Source organism: Phaenicophaeus curvirostris, unplaced genomic scaffold (genome assembly GCF_032191515.1).
Source record: "Phaenicophaeus curvirostris isolate KB17595 unplaced genomic scaffold, BPBGC_Pcur_1.0 scaffold_290, whole genome shotgun sequence".
Lineage (NCBI taxonomy): Eukaryota > Metazoa > Chordata > Aves > Cuculiformes > Cuculidae > Phaenicophaeus > Phaenicophaeus curvirostris.
The window spans coordinates 36,386-52,572 of NW_027206902.1; the positions used below are offsets into that span (position 1 = coordinate 36,386).

The 16,187-nt window shown below is 64.1% G+C and overlaps 2 protein-coding genes across 2 annotated transcripts in view; one reads left to right on the forward strand and one right to left on the reverse strand.

The window, feature by feature from the left end:
• Window positions 1-12,709, forward strand: part of LOC138734865 (SCO-spondin-like) — a 47,236-nt gene extending 34,527 nt beyond the window's left edge. The window contains 16 exon segments of the mRNA XM_069882684.1: window positions 96-327; window positions 1,002-1,096; window positions 1,203-1,244; window positions 1,491-1,532; window positions 2,241-2,293; window positions 2,295-2,409; window positions 2,862-2,993; window positions 3,941-4,181; window positions 5,709-5,852; window positions 5,923-5,969; window positions 7,111-7,316; window positions 8,680-8,775; window positions 9,257-9,317; window positions 9,926-10,050; window positions 11,332-11,482; window positions 12,640-12,709. Of these exon segments, the coding sequence (XP_069738785.1) occupies window positions 96-327; window positions 1,002-1,096; window positions 1,203-1,244; window positions 1,491-1,532; window positions 2,241-2,293; window positions 2,295-2,409; window positions 2,862-2,993; window positions 3,941-4,181; window positions 5,709-5,852; window positions 5,923-5,969; window positions 7,111-7,316; window positions 8,680-8,775; window positions 9,257-9,317; window positions 9,926-10,050; window positions 11,332-11,482; window positions 12,640-12,662 (1,805 nt within the window). The 3' untranslated portion in view covers window positions 12,663-12,709.
• A 2,101-nt stretch (window positions 12,710-14,810) lies between these two features.
• The window catches only part of LOC138734868 (uncharacterized), a 30,903-nt gene continuing 29,526 nt past the window's right edge, over window positions 14,811-16,187 (reverse strand). The window contains exon 19 of the mRNA XM_069882688.1: window positions 14,811-16,158. Coding sequence (XP_069738789.1) covers window positions 15,314-16,158 — 845 coding nt within the window. The 3' untranslated portion in view covers window positions 14,811-15,313. The remainder of the gene's footprint in view (window positions 16,159-16,187) is intronic.

A 16,187-nucleotide genomic window follows, 5' to 3' on the forward strand; every position in this document is an offset into this window, starting at 1 on the left:
CCAGGTGGTGCACTGGAGACATTGGGTGACACTGGATGGTGGCTCTGGGTGACACTGGGGGGTGACACTGGGTGACACTGGGGTGGTGACACCAGGTGGTGGCACTGGGTGGTTTCATGGGGTGGGAGACACCAGGTGGTGGCACGGGGAGCCGGCGGGTGACCTCGGGTGGTGGCACTGGGGTGACCCTGGTGTCCCCAGCGTGTGCCTGGCCGGGTCGGTGACGTGTGACAACGTGACGTGCCCGGGTGCCTGCGGGTGGTCGGCCTGGTCCCCCTGGAGCAGCTGCAGCAGCTCCTGCGGCCGAGGGACACGCCAGAGGTTCAGGTGACACGGCACGAGGGGACCCTACAGGTGGCCACATGGGGCTGGTGGCCCATGGGGACGGAGGAGGAGGTGGTGGTGGCCCCGTGGTGGAGATGGTGGTCCATGGGACATTGGAGGTGGTGGCAGTGACCCCGTAGATGTGGAGATGGAAACCCATGAGGATGGAGGTGGTGGTGATGGAGATGGTGGTGGCCCCTTGGTGTTGATGGTGGCCTTGTGGGGATGGAGGTGGTGGCCCATGGGGACATCAGAGGTGGGGGTGGCCCCATGGTGTTGATGGTGGCCCATGGGGACATCGGAGGTGGTGGTGGCCCCGTGGTGGAGATGGTGGCCCATGGGATGGAGGAGGAGGTGGTGGTGGCCCCATGGTGGAGATGGTGGCCCATGGGGATGGAGGAGGAGGTGGTGGTGGCCCCGTGGTGGAGATGGTGGCCTCATGGGGACATCAGAGGTGATGGTGCCCTGTGGAGGTTGATGTGGCCCATGGGGATGGAGGAGGTGGTAGTGGCCCCATGGTCTTGATGGTGGCCCATGAGGATGGAGGAGAAGGTGGTGGTGGCCCCATGGTGGAGATGGTGGCCTCATGGGACATCAGAGGTGATGATGCCCCGTGGTGGTGCCGGTGGCCCCGTGGTGGCCCCTGGCCATGGTGGCCATGCGTCTCCTGGCCGCAGGTCCCCGTCCAACCCTGCGGCGTCGGCCGGCGGTGAGCCCTGTGCTGGGCCCGGCCACGAGGAGCACGAGTGCCACGAGCCCTGTGGCCACGCCGGTACAGACACTGTCGGGGGGCAACGGGGGGACCTGGGGGGCTGGGACCCCCCGTGGGGCTGTTTGAGGGGCTTGAAGGTCTCACCACATTCTCTTTCCCCCCACAGTGGTGGCCACGTCCACGCCAGAGCCCAACGCCACCATCGCAGGTGAGGGGACACGGCTTGGGGACATCCTTGGGGTGACATCCATCCATCTCCATCTCCATCCCCATCCCCATCCCCATCTCTATCTTCTCCTTCTTCACCTCCATCCCCACCATCCCCATCCCTCTGCCTCTATTCCCTCCACCCCATGGGTCTGGGGGTCCCACCTCCCACCCCACAAGGGCTGGACCCCCTTGGCTCTGACTTCTGGTGGGTTTAGGGTCTCACCATGTTCTCTTTCCCCCGCAGTGGTGGCCACCTCCACGCCAGAGCCCAACGCCACCATCTCGGGTGAGGGACCATCTCCGTCCCCATCTCCCCCATCTCATCCATCTCCTCCCTCCCCACCATCTCCACCTCCACCAACTCCATCTCCTCCATGTCCACCATTTCCTCCATCCCCACCATCTCCTGATTGCCATGTCCACCACCTCCATCTCCACCATCTCCACCTCTATTCCCTCCAACCCCATCCCCACAACCTCCATCCTTATCTTCTCCATCTCCATCTCCTCCATTCCCATCCCCATCTCTTCCATCTCCTACTCCATCTCCTCCATCTCCATTTCTACTGTCTCCACCTCCTCCACCACCTCCACCTCCTCCACCTCCGTCTCCTCCACCTCCGTCTCCTCCATCTCCGTCTCCTCCATCTCCTCCATCTCCATCTCCTCCATCTCCATCTCCTCCATCTCCTCCATCTCCATCTCCTCCACCTCCTCCATCTCCATCTCCTCCATCTCCTCCACCTCCTCCATCTCCACCTCCTCCATCTCCTCCACCTCCTCCATCTCCATCTCCTCCATCTCCTCCATCTCCATCTCCTCCATCTCCACCTCCACCACCTCCATCTCCAACGTCCAGGGAGTCTGGGGGGTCTCCGTGTGGGCTGGGGCTCTGGGGGTCCCTGGGGGGCTCTCCCTGTGGTTCAGGGGTCCCTAGGGGGTCCTTGGCGGGGTCTCTGTGGGTCCGGGGGTGTCTGACACCCCCCCCCCCCAGTTCTGGGCTCGTGGTCACCCTGGTCGCCCTGGTCTCTGTGTGACCGGCCGTGTGGGGGGGGGTCGTTCCGAGCGGAGCCGCTCCTGCAGCCACCCCCCCACCCAGAACGGGGGGACCCCCTGCCCAGGGCCCCCCCGGCAGCTGCGGGGCTGCAACGGACCCCCCTGCGGTACGGGGGGCACGGGGGTTTGGGGGGGTCTGGGGAGCTTGGGGGGCATTGGGGGGCTTGGAAGGGTTGGGGGGGGTTGGGGGGTGTTGGGGGCCTTGGGGGGCTGGTGGGTTGGGGGGCTTGGGGAGGCTGGGGAGGGTTAGAAGGTTTGGGGGGGCTGGGGGGGTTGGGGCTGTTTGAAGTTTTGGGGGGGCTGGGGGGGCTTGGAGGGGGGGGTAGGTTGACTGGGAGTCACTTGGAAGGACTGGGGGCACTGGGGGGACACTGGGAGGGAGTGAGGAGCACTGGGGGGAATGGGGGGCACTGGGAGGCACTGGGGACACTGGGTGTCATTGGGGATCACGGGGGAGTCACTGGGGGCCACTCGGAGGCCGTGGGGGCACTGGGAGTCACTGGGGAGCACGGGGGGACACTGGGGGGCACTGGGAGGCACTGGTGCGAGTGGTTTGCAGGCTCGGCGTGCCCCGCGGGGCTGTCGCTGCTGCCCTGCGCCCTGCGCTGCCCGCGGAGCTGCCAGGACCTGGGGGGGGACACGGGCTGCGAGCCCCCCGAGCCCTGTGAGAGTGGCTGCGGCTGCCCCCCCGGTGAGCCCCCGCGCAGCACACGCAGCAACACGCGTGAACACGCATGAACACGCATGAGCACGCAGCCACATTGATGCTGGGGTGCTGGTGCCCTCCCTGGCTGGGATACTGGGATGCTGGGTGGGAGCTGGATCTGCTGGAGGGTCAGGAGGCTCCAAAGGGACCTGAACGGGCTGGATCCATGGGCTGAGACCAACGGGCTGAGGTTCCACCAGGAACTTGGGGCACAAGAACCCTGGGCAGCTCCAGCCTAGGAGAAGCCTGGCTGGAAAGGGCCTGGAGGAGAAGGACCTGGGGGGGTTGGTTGGACAGGAGCCAGCAGGGGCCCAGGGGGCCAAGAAGGCCAAGGGCATCTTGGCTTGGAGCAGAGCCGGCGTGGCCAGCAGGGCCAGGGAGGTTCTTCTCCCTCTGGTGAGACCCAACCTCGAATCCTGGGGTCAGTTCTGGGCCCCTCACTCCAAGAAAGACCTTGAGGGGCTGGAGAACGTCTGGAGAAGGGAACGGAGCTGGGGAGGGGCTGGAGAACAAGGGTTAGGAGGAGTAGATGAGGGACCTGGGGTGGTTCCACCTGGAGAAGAGGAGGCTGAGGGGAGACCTCATTGCTCTCTGCAGCTCCTGGAGAGGAGGTTGTGGAGAGGAGGGAGCTGGGCTCTTCTCCCAAGGGACAAGGCATGGGACAAGAGGAGATGACCTCAAGTTGCACCAGGGCAGGTTCAGATTGGACATTAGGAAGAATTTCTTCCTGGAAAGGGTGCTTGGTCCCTGTCGGAGGCTGCCCAGGGAGGGGGTTGAGTCCCCTTCCCTGGAGGGGTTTAAGGGCCGGGTGGCCGAGGTGCTGAGGGACACGGGTCAGTGGTTGATGGGGATGGTTGGACTCCATGACCCGGTGGGTCCTTTCCCACCGGAGACTCCGCTCCGCCGTGACCCTGGCGCGTGTCGGTGCCCAGGGACGCTGCAGCAGGACGGGGCGTGCGTGCCGCCCGGGCAGTGCGAGTGCCGGGACGCGCGGGGCGGCAGCTGGGAGCCGGGCAGCTGGCACCGCCAGGGCTGCGCCCAGTGCCGCTGCCAGGCCGGGCTGCTGCGATGCGACCGCAGCGCCTGCCGCCCCCGGCCCTGCGCCTGGAGCTCCTGGGGACAGTGGGGACCCTGCAGCGTCACCTGCGGCAGCGGCAACAGGCACCGATACAGGTGGGGGACGGGGGGGACTGGTGGCACTGGGGACGTAGGGAGGCACTGGGGATGTTGGTGGTACTGGGGATAAACAGCACTAGGGACACTGGAGGCACTGGGGACACGGGTGGCTCTGGGGACACAAGTGGCACTGGGGACACTGGGGTCGTGAGTGGCATTGGGGTTACTGGGGATACTGGGGACATGGGTGGCACTGGGGACACAAGTGGAACTGGGGACAATGGGGACACAGGTGGCACTGGGGACACAAGTGGCACTGGGGACACTGGGGACATGGGTGGCACTGGGGACACTGGGGACACAAATGGAACTGGGGACACTGGGGACATGGGTGCCACTGGGGACACAAGTGGAACTGGGGACACTGGGGACACGGGTGGCACTGGGGACACAAGTGGCACTGGGGACACTGGGGACACAAGTGGCACTGGGGACACTGGGGACATGGATGGCATTGGGGACACTCAGAGGCAATGGGAGCACTGAGCGGCACTGGGGACACTGGGGGGCAATGGGGACACTTGGGACACTGGGGGTACCAGGAATACTGGGGGCACTGGGGGACTCCGGGGGAACTGGGGACACAGGTGCCACTGGGGACACTGAGGACACTAGGGATACTGGAGGCACTGGGGACACAAGTAGCACTGGGGACACTAGGGATACTGGGGACACTGGTGGCACTGGAGACACTGGGGACACGAGTGGCACTGGGAACACTGTGGTCAATGGGAGAACTGAGAGGCACTGGTGGCACTGGGGACACAGAGACCACTGGGAGCACTGGGGACACAGAGAGCATCTGGGGACACTGGAGATACTGGGGACACAGGAGGCACTGGGGACTCTGGGGGCACTTGGGACACTGGGGTGCTTTGGGGATATTGGGGACACTGGGGCATGGGCATCACTAGGGACACTGGTAGCACTGGGGGCACTGGTGTCACTGGGGGAATTGGGGACACAGAGGACACTGGGGACATGAGTGGCACTGGGGACACAAGGATCACTAGGGACACTGGTGTCACTGGGGACACTGGGAGAACTGGTGGTACAGGGAGCACTGGGGACATGGAGAGCATCTGGGGACACCAGGGACACAGGTGGCATTGGGGACACTGGAGGAACTGGGGACACTGGTGGCACAGGGGATGCAGGGGACACAAGTGTCACTGGTGTCACTGGGGACATGGATGGCACTGGGGACGCTGAGGTGCTCTGGGGCACTGGGGACATCGGTGTCACTGGGGCACTGGGGAAACTGGGGACACTGGTGGCACAGGGGACACAGGTGTCTCTGGTGTCTCTGGTGACACTGGGGACACTGGTGTCACTGGGTACATGGGGGTCACCGGGGCACTGGTGTCACTGGGGACATGGATGCCACTGGGGACATGGGTGGCACTGGGGACACTGGGGGAACCGGGGGCACTGGTGTCACTGGTGTCACTGGTGTCACTGGGGACACTGGTGTCACCGGTGTCCCTGGTGTCCCTGGCCCCATGTGCCACCTTGTCCCCTCAGGTCTCAGCTGGGTGAGGCCTCGTGCAACGAGACTCAGGACCAGGCTCTGTCCTGTGTCCTCGCGCCGTGTCCCCCCTCGTGTCCCCACGGCGGCACCGAGCGAGCCCTGGGCGAGTGGTGGCCCCAGGGCCCCTGCCAGCGCTGGTCAGTGCGGGATGGGGACACGGGGACACCCGGGGACACGCGGCCACCTCAGCCCCTCATGTCCCCGCAGCACCTGCACCCCCGAGGGCGTCCAGTGCCACCACGTCCCCTGCCACCGTGAGTGCCCATGGACACCCAGCGGCCACCACAGGGACCCCGGGGGCCACCAAAGGGGTCCCTGGTGGCCACCAGGACTGTGGACCCCAAGCATGGGACATGGCCATCAAGGTGGTCCCTGGTGGCCACCAGACAGGTCCCTGGTGGCCACCAGAACTGTGAAGCCCAATGTGGGGCACGGCCACCAAAGGGGTCCCTGGTAGCCACCCAAGTCATCCCAGTTGGATGATGGGATGGTTGAGTGGTGGAAAGGTTGGGTGGAGGGGTGGTGGGATGGTGGGATGATGGGACAGTTGGATGGAGGGATGGTTGGACAGTTGAAAGATGGGGTGGTTGAGTAGAGGGGTGATGGGATGGTTGGTTGGTGGGATGTTTGGATGATGGGATGGTTGGATAGTTGGATGGTTGGATGGTTGGATGATGGGACAGTTTGATGATGGGATGGTGGGATAGAGGGATGATGGGATGGTTGGGTGGTGGGATGGTTAGGTGGTGGGATGGTTTGATGAAGGGATGGTGGGATGGTTGGTGAAGGGATGGTGGGATGGTTGGAGGGATGGTTGGATGGTTGAATTGTGGGATGGTTGGAAGGTTGGATAGTTGGAAGGTGGGATGGTTAGAAGGTGGGATGGTTGAGTTGTGGGATGGTTGGAAGGTTGGATGGTTGAGTTGTGGGATGGTTGGAAGGTTGGATGGTTGAGTTGTGGGATGGTTGGAAGGTTGGATGGTTGGAAGGCGGGATGGGTGAGTTGTGGGATGGTTGGAAGGTTGGATTGTTGGAAGGTTGGATTGTTGGAAGGTTGGATAGTTGGAAGGTTGGATAGTTGGAAGGTTGGATGGTTGAGTTGTGGGATGTTTGGAAGGTTGGAAGGTTGGATAGTTGGAAGGTTGGATGGTTGAGTTGTGGGATGGTTGGAAGGTTGGATAGTTGGAAAGTTGGAAGGTTGGATGATGGTTGGATGATGGGATGGAGGGATGGTTGGATGGAGGGATGGAGGGATGGAGGGATGGAGGGATGGAGGGATGGTGGGATGGAGGGATGGTTGGATGGTGGGGTGGAGGGCTGGTTGGATGGTGGGGTGGAGGGCTGTTGGGCCAGCTGGAGGTGGGGTGGCGTCCCACCGTGCGGGGGTGCCCCCAGCCTGCCCCGAGGGCGAGGTGTGGGCGGCCGCGGTGCCGCCGGGCGGCTGCGAGCGGAGCTGCCGGGAGGTGGAGGGGCCGGTGGCCAACTGCAGCGGGTCGGTGGCCCCTCGCTGCGCCTGCCGGCCCGGGCGCTACCGCAGCCACCGCGGCCGCTGCGTCCCTGCCGCCCAGTGCGAGTGTTGGCACCGCGGGACACACCGCCCGGTGAGCGCCACGGCCGGGAACTGGGGGCACTGGGAGGGACTGGGAGGCACTGGGGGCAATGGGGGGACCGGGAGCACTGGGAAGCACTGGGGGTGACTGGGAGGCACTGGGGGTGACTGGGAGGCACTGGGAAGCACTGGGGGTGACTGGGGGGCACTGTGAGTGTGACTGGGAGCACTGGGGGGCACTGGGAGGCACTGGGAAGCACTGGGGGTGACTGGGGGGCACTGTGAGTGACTGGGAGCACTGGAGGTGACTGGGGGGCACTGTGAGTGTGACTGGGAGCACTGGGGGGCACTGTGAGTGACTGGGAGCACTGGGGGGCACTGGGGTCACTGGGGTTGTGGGGGAACTGGGGTACTGGGAGCACTGGAGGGACTTAGGGGGCACTGGGAGGGACTGGGAGGCACTGGGGGCAATGGAGGGACCGGGAGCACTGGGGGGCACTGGGGTCATGGGGGAACTGGGGGGACTGGGAGCACTGGAGGGACGTGGGGGGCATTGGGGGTGACTGGGAGGCACTGGGAAGCACTGGGGGTGACTGGGGGGCACTGGGGGCACTAGGGAGGACTGGAGGCACTTGGGGGGCACTGGGAACACTGGGGTCACAGGGGGTTGGGGGAACTGGGGGGACTGGGAGCACTGGGGAGCACTGGAGGGACTTGGGGGGCACTGGGAGGGACTGGGAGTACTAGGAGGCACTGGGGCCATGGAGGGAACTGGGGGCACTGGGAGCACTGGGAGGCACCGGGGAGACTGGGAGGGACTGGAAGCACTGGGAGGGGCTGGGAGGCACTGAGGGCACTGGGGGGACTGGGAGGCACTGGGGTCACTGGGGAGATGGGGGGACTGGAGGGACTGGGAGGCGTTGAGGGCACTGGGAGGGACTGGGAGCACTGGGAGGGGCTGGGAGGCACTGAGGGCACTGGGGGGACTGGGAGCACTGGGGTCACTGGGGAGATGGGGGACTGGGAGCACTGGGGAGCACTGGAGGCACTTGGAGGGCACTGGGAGGGACTGGGAGCACTGGGGGTGACTGAGGCACTGGGGGGACTGGGAGCACTGGGGAGAACTGGAGGCACTTGGGGGGTTTTGGGGGTGAGTGGGAGGCACTGGGAACACTGGAAGGTACTGGAGGCACTTGGGGGGCACTGGAGGGACTGGGAGGGACTGGGAGCACTGGGGGTGACTGGGAGGCACTGGGGGGACTGGGAGCACTGGGGTCACTGGGGGGATGGGGAACTGGAGGGGCTGGGAGCACTGGGGGTGACTGGGAGCGCTGCGGGGCACTGGGCGCACTAGGGGTGTCTGGGGGGGGTGTTACTGGTGTGACTGGTGTGACTGGTGTGACTGGTGCCCCCAGGCTGGCAGCGAGTGGCAGGAGGGCTGCGAGTTTTGCCGCTGCAGCAATGGGACCGCGGCCTGCGCCCCCCGCTGCGCCCCCCTGCACTGCCCCCGGGTAGCGGGGGGTCTCCTATGGGGGGGGGGGCGGCTGTGGGGTCTCTATGGGGATGGGGCACTTGTGGGGCACATGTGGGGGTCTCTCCTGGGGGGGGGGCACTTGTGGGGGTCTCCTATGGGGAGGGGGCACTTGTGGGGCACGTGGGGGTCTCTCCTGGGTGGGGGGGCACTTGTGGGGGTCTCTATGGGGAGGGGGCACTTGTGGGGCACATGTGGGGGTCTCTCCTGGGTGGGGGGGGCACTTGTGGGGCAGCCATGGGGTCTCTATGGGGAGGGGGCACTTGTGGGGCACACATTGGGGTCCCCCTATGGGGAGGGGGCACTTGTGGGGCACGCAAGGGGGTCTCTCCTGGGTGGGGGGGCACTTGTGGGGCACTTGTGGGGGTCTCTATGGGGAGGGGGCACTTGTGGGGCACACGAGGGGGTCTCTCCTGGGTGGGGGGGCAGCCATGGGGCAGCTGTGGGGCCCCCCCATTCAGGGCCTGGTGAAGGTGCAGGACCCGAGCGGCTGCTGCCCCGTGTGCCGAGAGCCGAGCCTGGGTGAGGGGAACTGGGGGCACTGGGAGGGACTGGGGGGAACTGGGAGGGCACTGGGAGGGCACTGGGGGCACTGGGAGTACTGTGGGGAACTGGGAGGGCACCGGAGGGCACAGGGTAGCACTGGGGGCACTGGGAGGTACTGGTGGCACTGGGGAGCACTGGGAGGCACTGGGGATGCTGATTGACACTGGGAGCACTGGGGGCACTGAGAGGGACTTGGGGGGCACTGGGAGGCACTGAGGGGGGCACTGGGGAGTACTGGGAGGCACTAGGGACAGTGGAGGCACTGGGAGGGACTGGAGAGCATTGGGAAGCACTGGGGGGCTCTGGGAGTGACTGAGGGGCACTGGGAGGCACTGGGGGGACACTGGGGAGTACTGGGAGGCACAAGGGGTAGTGGAGGCACTGGGGGGGACTGGAGAGCATTGGGAAGCACTGGGGGGCACTGGGAGGCACCGAGGGGACACTGGGGAGTACTGGGAGGCACTAGGGGTAGTGGAGGCACTGGGAGGAACTGGAGAGCATTGGGAAGCACTGGGAGCAGTGGGGGGCTCTGGGAGGCACTGGGAGGAACTGGGGGGCACTGGTGGCCCCTGTTGTCCCCGCAGCCCCCCCCGGGTGCCGCCGGCTGCAGGAGCTGCGCACGATCTCCCGCGGCGGCTGCAGCGCCCGCAGCGTCGAGGTCGCCTTCTGCGCCGGGCACTGCGCCTCCCGCACCCTCGTCAGCGCCGAGGTCAGAGCTGCGGCTGCGGCTGCACCAGGGGCTGCGGCTGCACCAGGGGCTGCGGCTGCATCAGGGGCTGCGGCTGCGGCTGCATCGGGGGCTGCGGCGGCTGCACCGGGGGCTGCGGCTGCATCGGGGGCTGCGGCTGCACCGGGGGCTGCGGCTGCGGCTGCACCGGGGGCTGCGGCTGCATCGGGGGCTGTGGTGGCTGCATCGGGGGCTGCGGCTGCATCGGGGGCTGCGGCGGCTGCACCGGGGGCTGCGGCTGCACCAGGGGCTGCATCGCTCCCTGCAGCGCACGCCTCATGCTGCAGCCGCAACGGCAGAGGGGCTGCAGCTGCAGCCTTGGGGTTTGCTCCCTGTGCTGCTGCCAGTGCAGGAGCTGCAGGCAGAGGGGGAGGCAGGGGCAGCAGGGGCTGCGTCGCTGCTCTGAGCAGCCGGAGACCAACGGGATGAGGGTGAACGAGGCCAAATCCTGGATCCTGCACTTGGGTCCCAACAACCCTGGGCAGCTCCAGCCTAGGAGAAGGCTGGCTGGAAAGGGCCTGGAGGAGAAGGACCTGGGGGGGTTGGTTGGACAGGAGCCAGCAGGGGCCCAGGGGGCCAAGAAGGCCAAGGGCATCTTGGCTTGGAGCAGAGCCGGCGTGGCCAGCAGGGCCAGGGAGGTTCTTCTCCCTCTGGTGAGACCCAACCTCGAATCCTGGGGTCAGTGCTGGGCCCTCCCCACCAGAAGGATGTTGAGACTCTGGAGCGAGTGCAGAGAAGAGCTGGGGAAGGGGCTGGAGAACAAGTCTGAGGGACCTTGGGTGGTTCCACCTGGAGAAGAGGAGGCTGAGGGGAGACCTCATTGCTCTCTGCAACTCCCTGAGAGGAGGTTGTGGAGAGGAGGGAGCTGGGCTCTTCTCCCAAGGGCCAGGGGACAGGACGAGAGGCAATGGCCTCAAGCTCCACCAGGCTGGACATCAGGAAAAAAATTTTCCTGGAAAGGGTGATTGGTCCCTGTTGGAGGCTGCCCAGGGAGGGGGTTGAGTCCCCTTCCCTGGAGGGGTTTAAGGGCTGGGTGGCCAAGGAGCTGAGGGACACGGGTCAGTGAGTGATGGGGATGGTTGGACTCCATGATCCCGTGGGTCTCCGGTCACTCTGTGATTCTATGACCGTGCAGCAGTCGTAGCTGCAGGTGCAGGCGCGGGGCCGGCGTCACTGCCCTGCAGCTCCCGTGCATGCTCAGCGCAGCGGCTGCGGTTGCAGCAGCTGCAGGGGTTGCGCCCCATGCGTGCGTGCGTCCCGCAGGAGCCGTACCTGCAGAGCGTCTGCGAGTGCTGCAGTTACCGCCTGGACCCCGAGCAGCCCGTGCGGGAGCTGCAGCTGCCCTGCCCCGACGGCCGCGTCGAGCGCGTGCTGCTGCCCGTCATCCACAGCTGCCAGTGCAGCAGCTGCCAGGGTGAGTGCGTGCAGCGTCCCGGCCCCTGCGCCGCTGCGGCATCGCCAGCGGCATGAACCCCTGCCTGCAGCTCCTGCTGCTGCCCCACGGCCTGGGCTGCTGCCCGCAGCCCCTGCAGCTCCTACAGCCCCCACCCCACTGCCTGCACCCCCTGCCTCACTGCATGCACCCCCTGCAGCCCCTGCCTCACTGCATGCAGCCCCTGCAGCTCCTGCAGCCCCCACCCCACTGCCTGCACCCCCTGCACCCCCTGCCTCACTGCCTGCAGCCCCTGCAGCTCCTACAGCCCCCACCCCACTGCCTGCACCCCCTGCCTCACTGCCTGCAGCCCCTGCAGCTCCTACAGCCCCCACCCCACTGCCTGCACCCCCTGCCTCACTGCCTACAGCCCCTGCAGCTCCTACAGCCCCTACCCCACTGCCTGCACCCCCTGCCTCACTGCATGCAGACCCTGCAGCCCCTACACCACTGCCTGCACCCCCTGCAGCCCCTGCCTCACTGCATGCAGACCCTGCAGCTCCTGTAGCCCCTACAACGCTGCATGCAGCCCCTGCAGCTCCTGCAGCCCCCACCCCACTGCCTGCACCCCCTGCCTCACTGCGTGCAGCCCCTGCAGCTCCTACAGCCCCTACCCCACTGCCTGCACCCCCTGCACCCCCTGCCTCACTGCATGCAGCCTCTGCAGCTCCTACAACCCCTACCCCACTGCCTGCACCCCCTGCACCCCCTGCCTCACTACATGCAGCCTCTGCAGCTCCTGTAGCCCCTACAACACTGCATGCAACCCCTGCACCCCCTGCCTCACTGCATGCAGACCCTGCAGCTCCTGCAGCCCCTGCCTCACTGCATGCAGCCCCTGCAGCTCCTGTAGCCCCTACCCCACTACCTGCACCCCCTGCACCCCCTGCCTCACTGCATGCAGACCCTGCAGCTCCTGCAGCCCCTGCCTCACTGCATGCAGCCCCTGCAGCCCCTACCTGCAGCCCTTGCAGCCCCTGCAGCCCCTACCTGCAGCCTTTGCAGCCCCTGCAGCTCCTGCAGCCCCTACCTGCAGCCCTTGCAGCCCTTGCAGCCCCTACCTGCAGCCCCTGCAGCCCCTGCAGCCCCCCCTCCCTCCTGCAGCCCCTGAACACCCCCCCCCCCGGTCCCTCCTGCAGGCGGCGATTTCTCCCGGCGCTGAGCAGCACCCCCAGGCCCAGCCGCCCTCCCAGTGCTCCCAGTGCTCCAGAACCCTCTCCCAGTCTCAATAAACATGTGGGAACAGCCCCTGTGTCGGACACTGGGGTAACTGGGGCGGGGTGGGGGGTGTCTCGAGGGGGACTGGGAAGGACTGGGAAGGGACTGGGAGGGTCTCAGGGGGGACTGGGAGCAACTGGAGAGTCTAAAAGGGAACTGGGAGGGACTGGGGAGGCACTGGGAGGGTCTCAAGGGGGGACTGGGAGGGACTGGGAAGGTCTCGTAGGGGACTGGGAAGGACTGGAGGGAGTGGGAGTGTCTGAAGAGGGAATGGGATGGTCTGAAAGGGTACTGGGAAGGACTGGTGAGAGACTGGGGGGCACTGGAGAGGGACTGGGAGCATCTCAGGGGGAGTGGGAGGCACTGGGAGGGTCTCAAGGGGGACTGGGAGGGAAAGAGGAGGGACTGGGAGCGTCTCAAGGATGGAGGGAGGCACTGGGAGTGTCCAAGGATGGACTGGGCGGCACTGGGAGGGACTGGTGGGGCCCTGGAGGCCAGCAGAGGCAGAACCGTCCCCTCCGAGCCACCAGGAGCCCAGCGAGCGGGAGAAGAACCTCCTGGTGTCCCCCCAGAGGCCCCTGAGCTGGTGCTGGAGCCAAGTCCGCATCTTCTCTTACCCTTCTCAGGACCCTCTTCATTTCCTCCACGTCCTGGGGGACAGTTTTCAGGGTCTTTCTCGCGCTTCCTCGGACCTCGTCCCAAGATTTTCCGCAAATCCTGATGTTTCATTAATGGTTTCACCAATATAAGATTCATTCCAATAGGTGCAGGCAATAATGTGTGAATTAGACTTTATCAACTGGTGGGATGCGGCTGGTACGAAGTAAGAAAAGTCACACCCGACAACCTCAACAAAATTACAAATGCAAGAATTAGACTGATTCTTGCTCTCTATAATTTTCTGATCCTTGCTATTTCCCTTGTTCCCCAATCACACACAATAAAACTGGCCGCAGAAATAATCACGCAACAAATTCTGGATAAATCAATAGCTGGCACTCTTAAAATCTTAAGGGTCTTTTCTCCCATCTTGTAATAAAGCCTGTTTAGGAATCCCAACAACAGCTGGTTTGCTCATTATTCCGATGCGAATAGAATTGTTCATTCACTATCTCAATGTTCAACCCACCGTCTCGGAGATAAGATGTTTAACTCCCGCGGACTCAGCAAAGGAGCAGAAGGGGGGGCACCCATGGGTTTGGGTTTTTCCTCTTTTCCTATAGGCTAGACATTTTCAAACCTAATTTGTAAGTTTTATAAACATTTGAAGCTTCAAGCGCTTTGTCTGTGGCTGCTTTTCAGAGTGAGCAGGTGTCCTGCCTGGCTCTACCTGCAGGTCGGCAGCTCCAGCCCACCTGGCGTGTTCGCTTCTCTCCCCACAGGTACCTAAAGTTTTAAATTCCTGCCAAACTCCAGCTCTCTCTCATACATCAAACAAATTAACAACACACAACAACCAGAACTCCTCCCTCGCTTCGCAGTGATGCTGCGTCTCAAACACACGGAGCCGTTGGCTCCAGGGCCAGCCCAACTCACACAGCGTTAGCTACGACCAGTCCAATTGGATCCACAATTTCCGATGTCCTGGAACCAAACCACACACGGTGCCGGGCACATACAGCACGTAGAACACAAGGAGAGCTACCCCCAGCCCCAGACGCCTTACGAGGTCTTGCGGAGCTATAGGAACCCCCCCCGCTCACCTCACTACGTGTCCCGTTGGGCCCAACAATTCCACGGCCGAGCAATCTAGCTCCTCGTCATCCCGTCTGGCGTCCCACGCATGACCTAGACTCATCCTCTCTTTCCAACTCCCAGGGGCGAGCAATCCAGCTCCTCGTCTTCGCGTGTCCCATACACGACTTACAGACTCACCCCCTACCTCCCTGCAGGTATCCGTACCCCAAGTCACATACCTTGTCCTCTCTCCCCGCAGCGATCGCGTGGGGATGGGAGATTCTCCGGAGAAATAGTCCGGCAGCACCGACAATGTCCCACTCCCCACTGGCCCTGCAGCCGGATAGAGAGCGTGTCCCACCTGGGTCGCCACATTGCTTTGTGGAATCAAACTCTCCAACTCCATTAAGGGTTATAAAGCAGGAATGTGTTTATTCACCAGTGGCTGCGAGGGGGTAAACCTCTCAACTCGCACCCCGTATGGTCTAACAAGCAGATAGAGTGTAAAGACCTCCCTAGCCATAAACGTCTATTACATATTCCTCACTTTCCCCAGTTCTTACTATAATTCGGTTCCAGAAGCTTCTCCCACACTGGCGCAGGCGCGGTGTCTCCTGGTGCTCGCGGTCTGGGGGCTCAGGGCTGAAGTCGCCTTCATCTCCCTCACGAATCATCCCTGAACTCAACCTGCGGCAGGCGCAGTCTCACCCTGGTCGAGCTCCAGAACCGCAGAGCAGGATGCAGTCGGCTTTCTGCTCTTGACCATATTCCAGTTTCCCTGATCAGCGACTGTCTGCGAATGATCTTCTCCCTTATCAACATCCAGCGTCTTCAAAGCCTTTACTAGCAGACAGCCTGCACTTCAGTGACCTAAACCTTCTGAGTTTTTCTAAGTTCTCTCCTATATCCCGTGCCCACTCAACACTCCCCAGAGTGGATGCGCTGGTGTGCGACCAGGTCACTCTTCTGTGTGAAGCTCTTGCCGCAGTCGGTGCAGGTGAAGGGGAGCTCACCTGTGTGGATGCGCTGGTGTGCAACCAGGTGTTGCTTCAAGGTAAAGCTCTTGCCACACTCCCTGCAGGTGAACGGCTGCTCCCCAGTGTGGATGCGCTGGTGGGTGATGAGGTTCTTCTTCCTGCTGAAGCTCTTGCCACACTCCCTGCAGCTGAACGGCCGCTCCCCAGAGTGGATGCGCCGGTGGGTGATCAGGTTGCTCTTCTGGCTGAAGCTCTTGCTGCACTCGGTGCAGGCAAAGGGGCGACCACCCGTGTGGATGCGTTGGTGCGCGACCAGTTCAATCTTCTGTCTGAAGCTCTTGCTGCACTCGGTGCAGGTGAAGGGTCGCTGGCTGGTGTGGACACGCTGGTGGCTGATCAGGTGGCCCTTCCGGCGGAAGCTCTTTCCGCACTCGGTGCAGGTGAAGGGGCCGCTGGGGATCTGCTTGTGTGTGGCCAGTGCACTCTGGCCCCTCAAGCTCTCATTGCGCTCACGGCACGTGACGAGGGTCTTCTCCAGCGGCTGGGGGGCCAGGCCAAGGTGAGGCTGAGGGTGCCCTTCTGGGCCCCCCTGGCTCCCGCTTGGCTCACTGGTGGATGAGCCCCTCAAACTCCTGCTGGTGTCACCCCCCACTGTCCCCGTGGATCCCAGGGACTCGTCTGGCACAGGGCTCCGGTGCCTCCACCGCTCCCGAGGTGGGTCTGGCACACACGGCGTCTCTCCTCGCTCCAGCCTGCAGATGATCTCGGGCTTGATGGTGACCAAGCCTGCATGGGGACAGAGAGAAGCTCCGTCT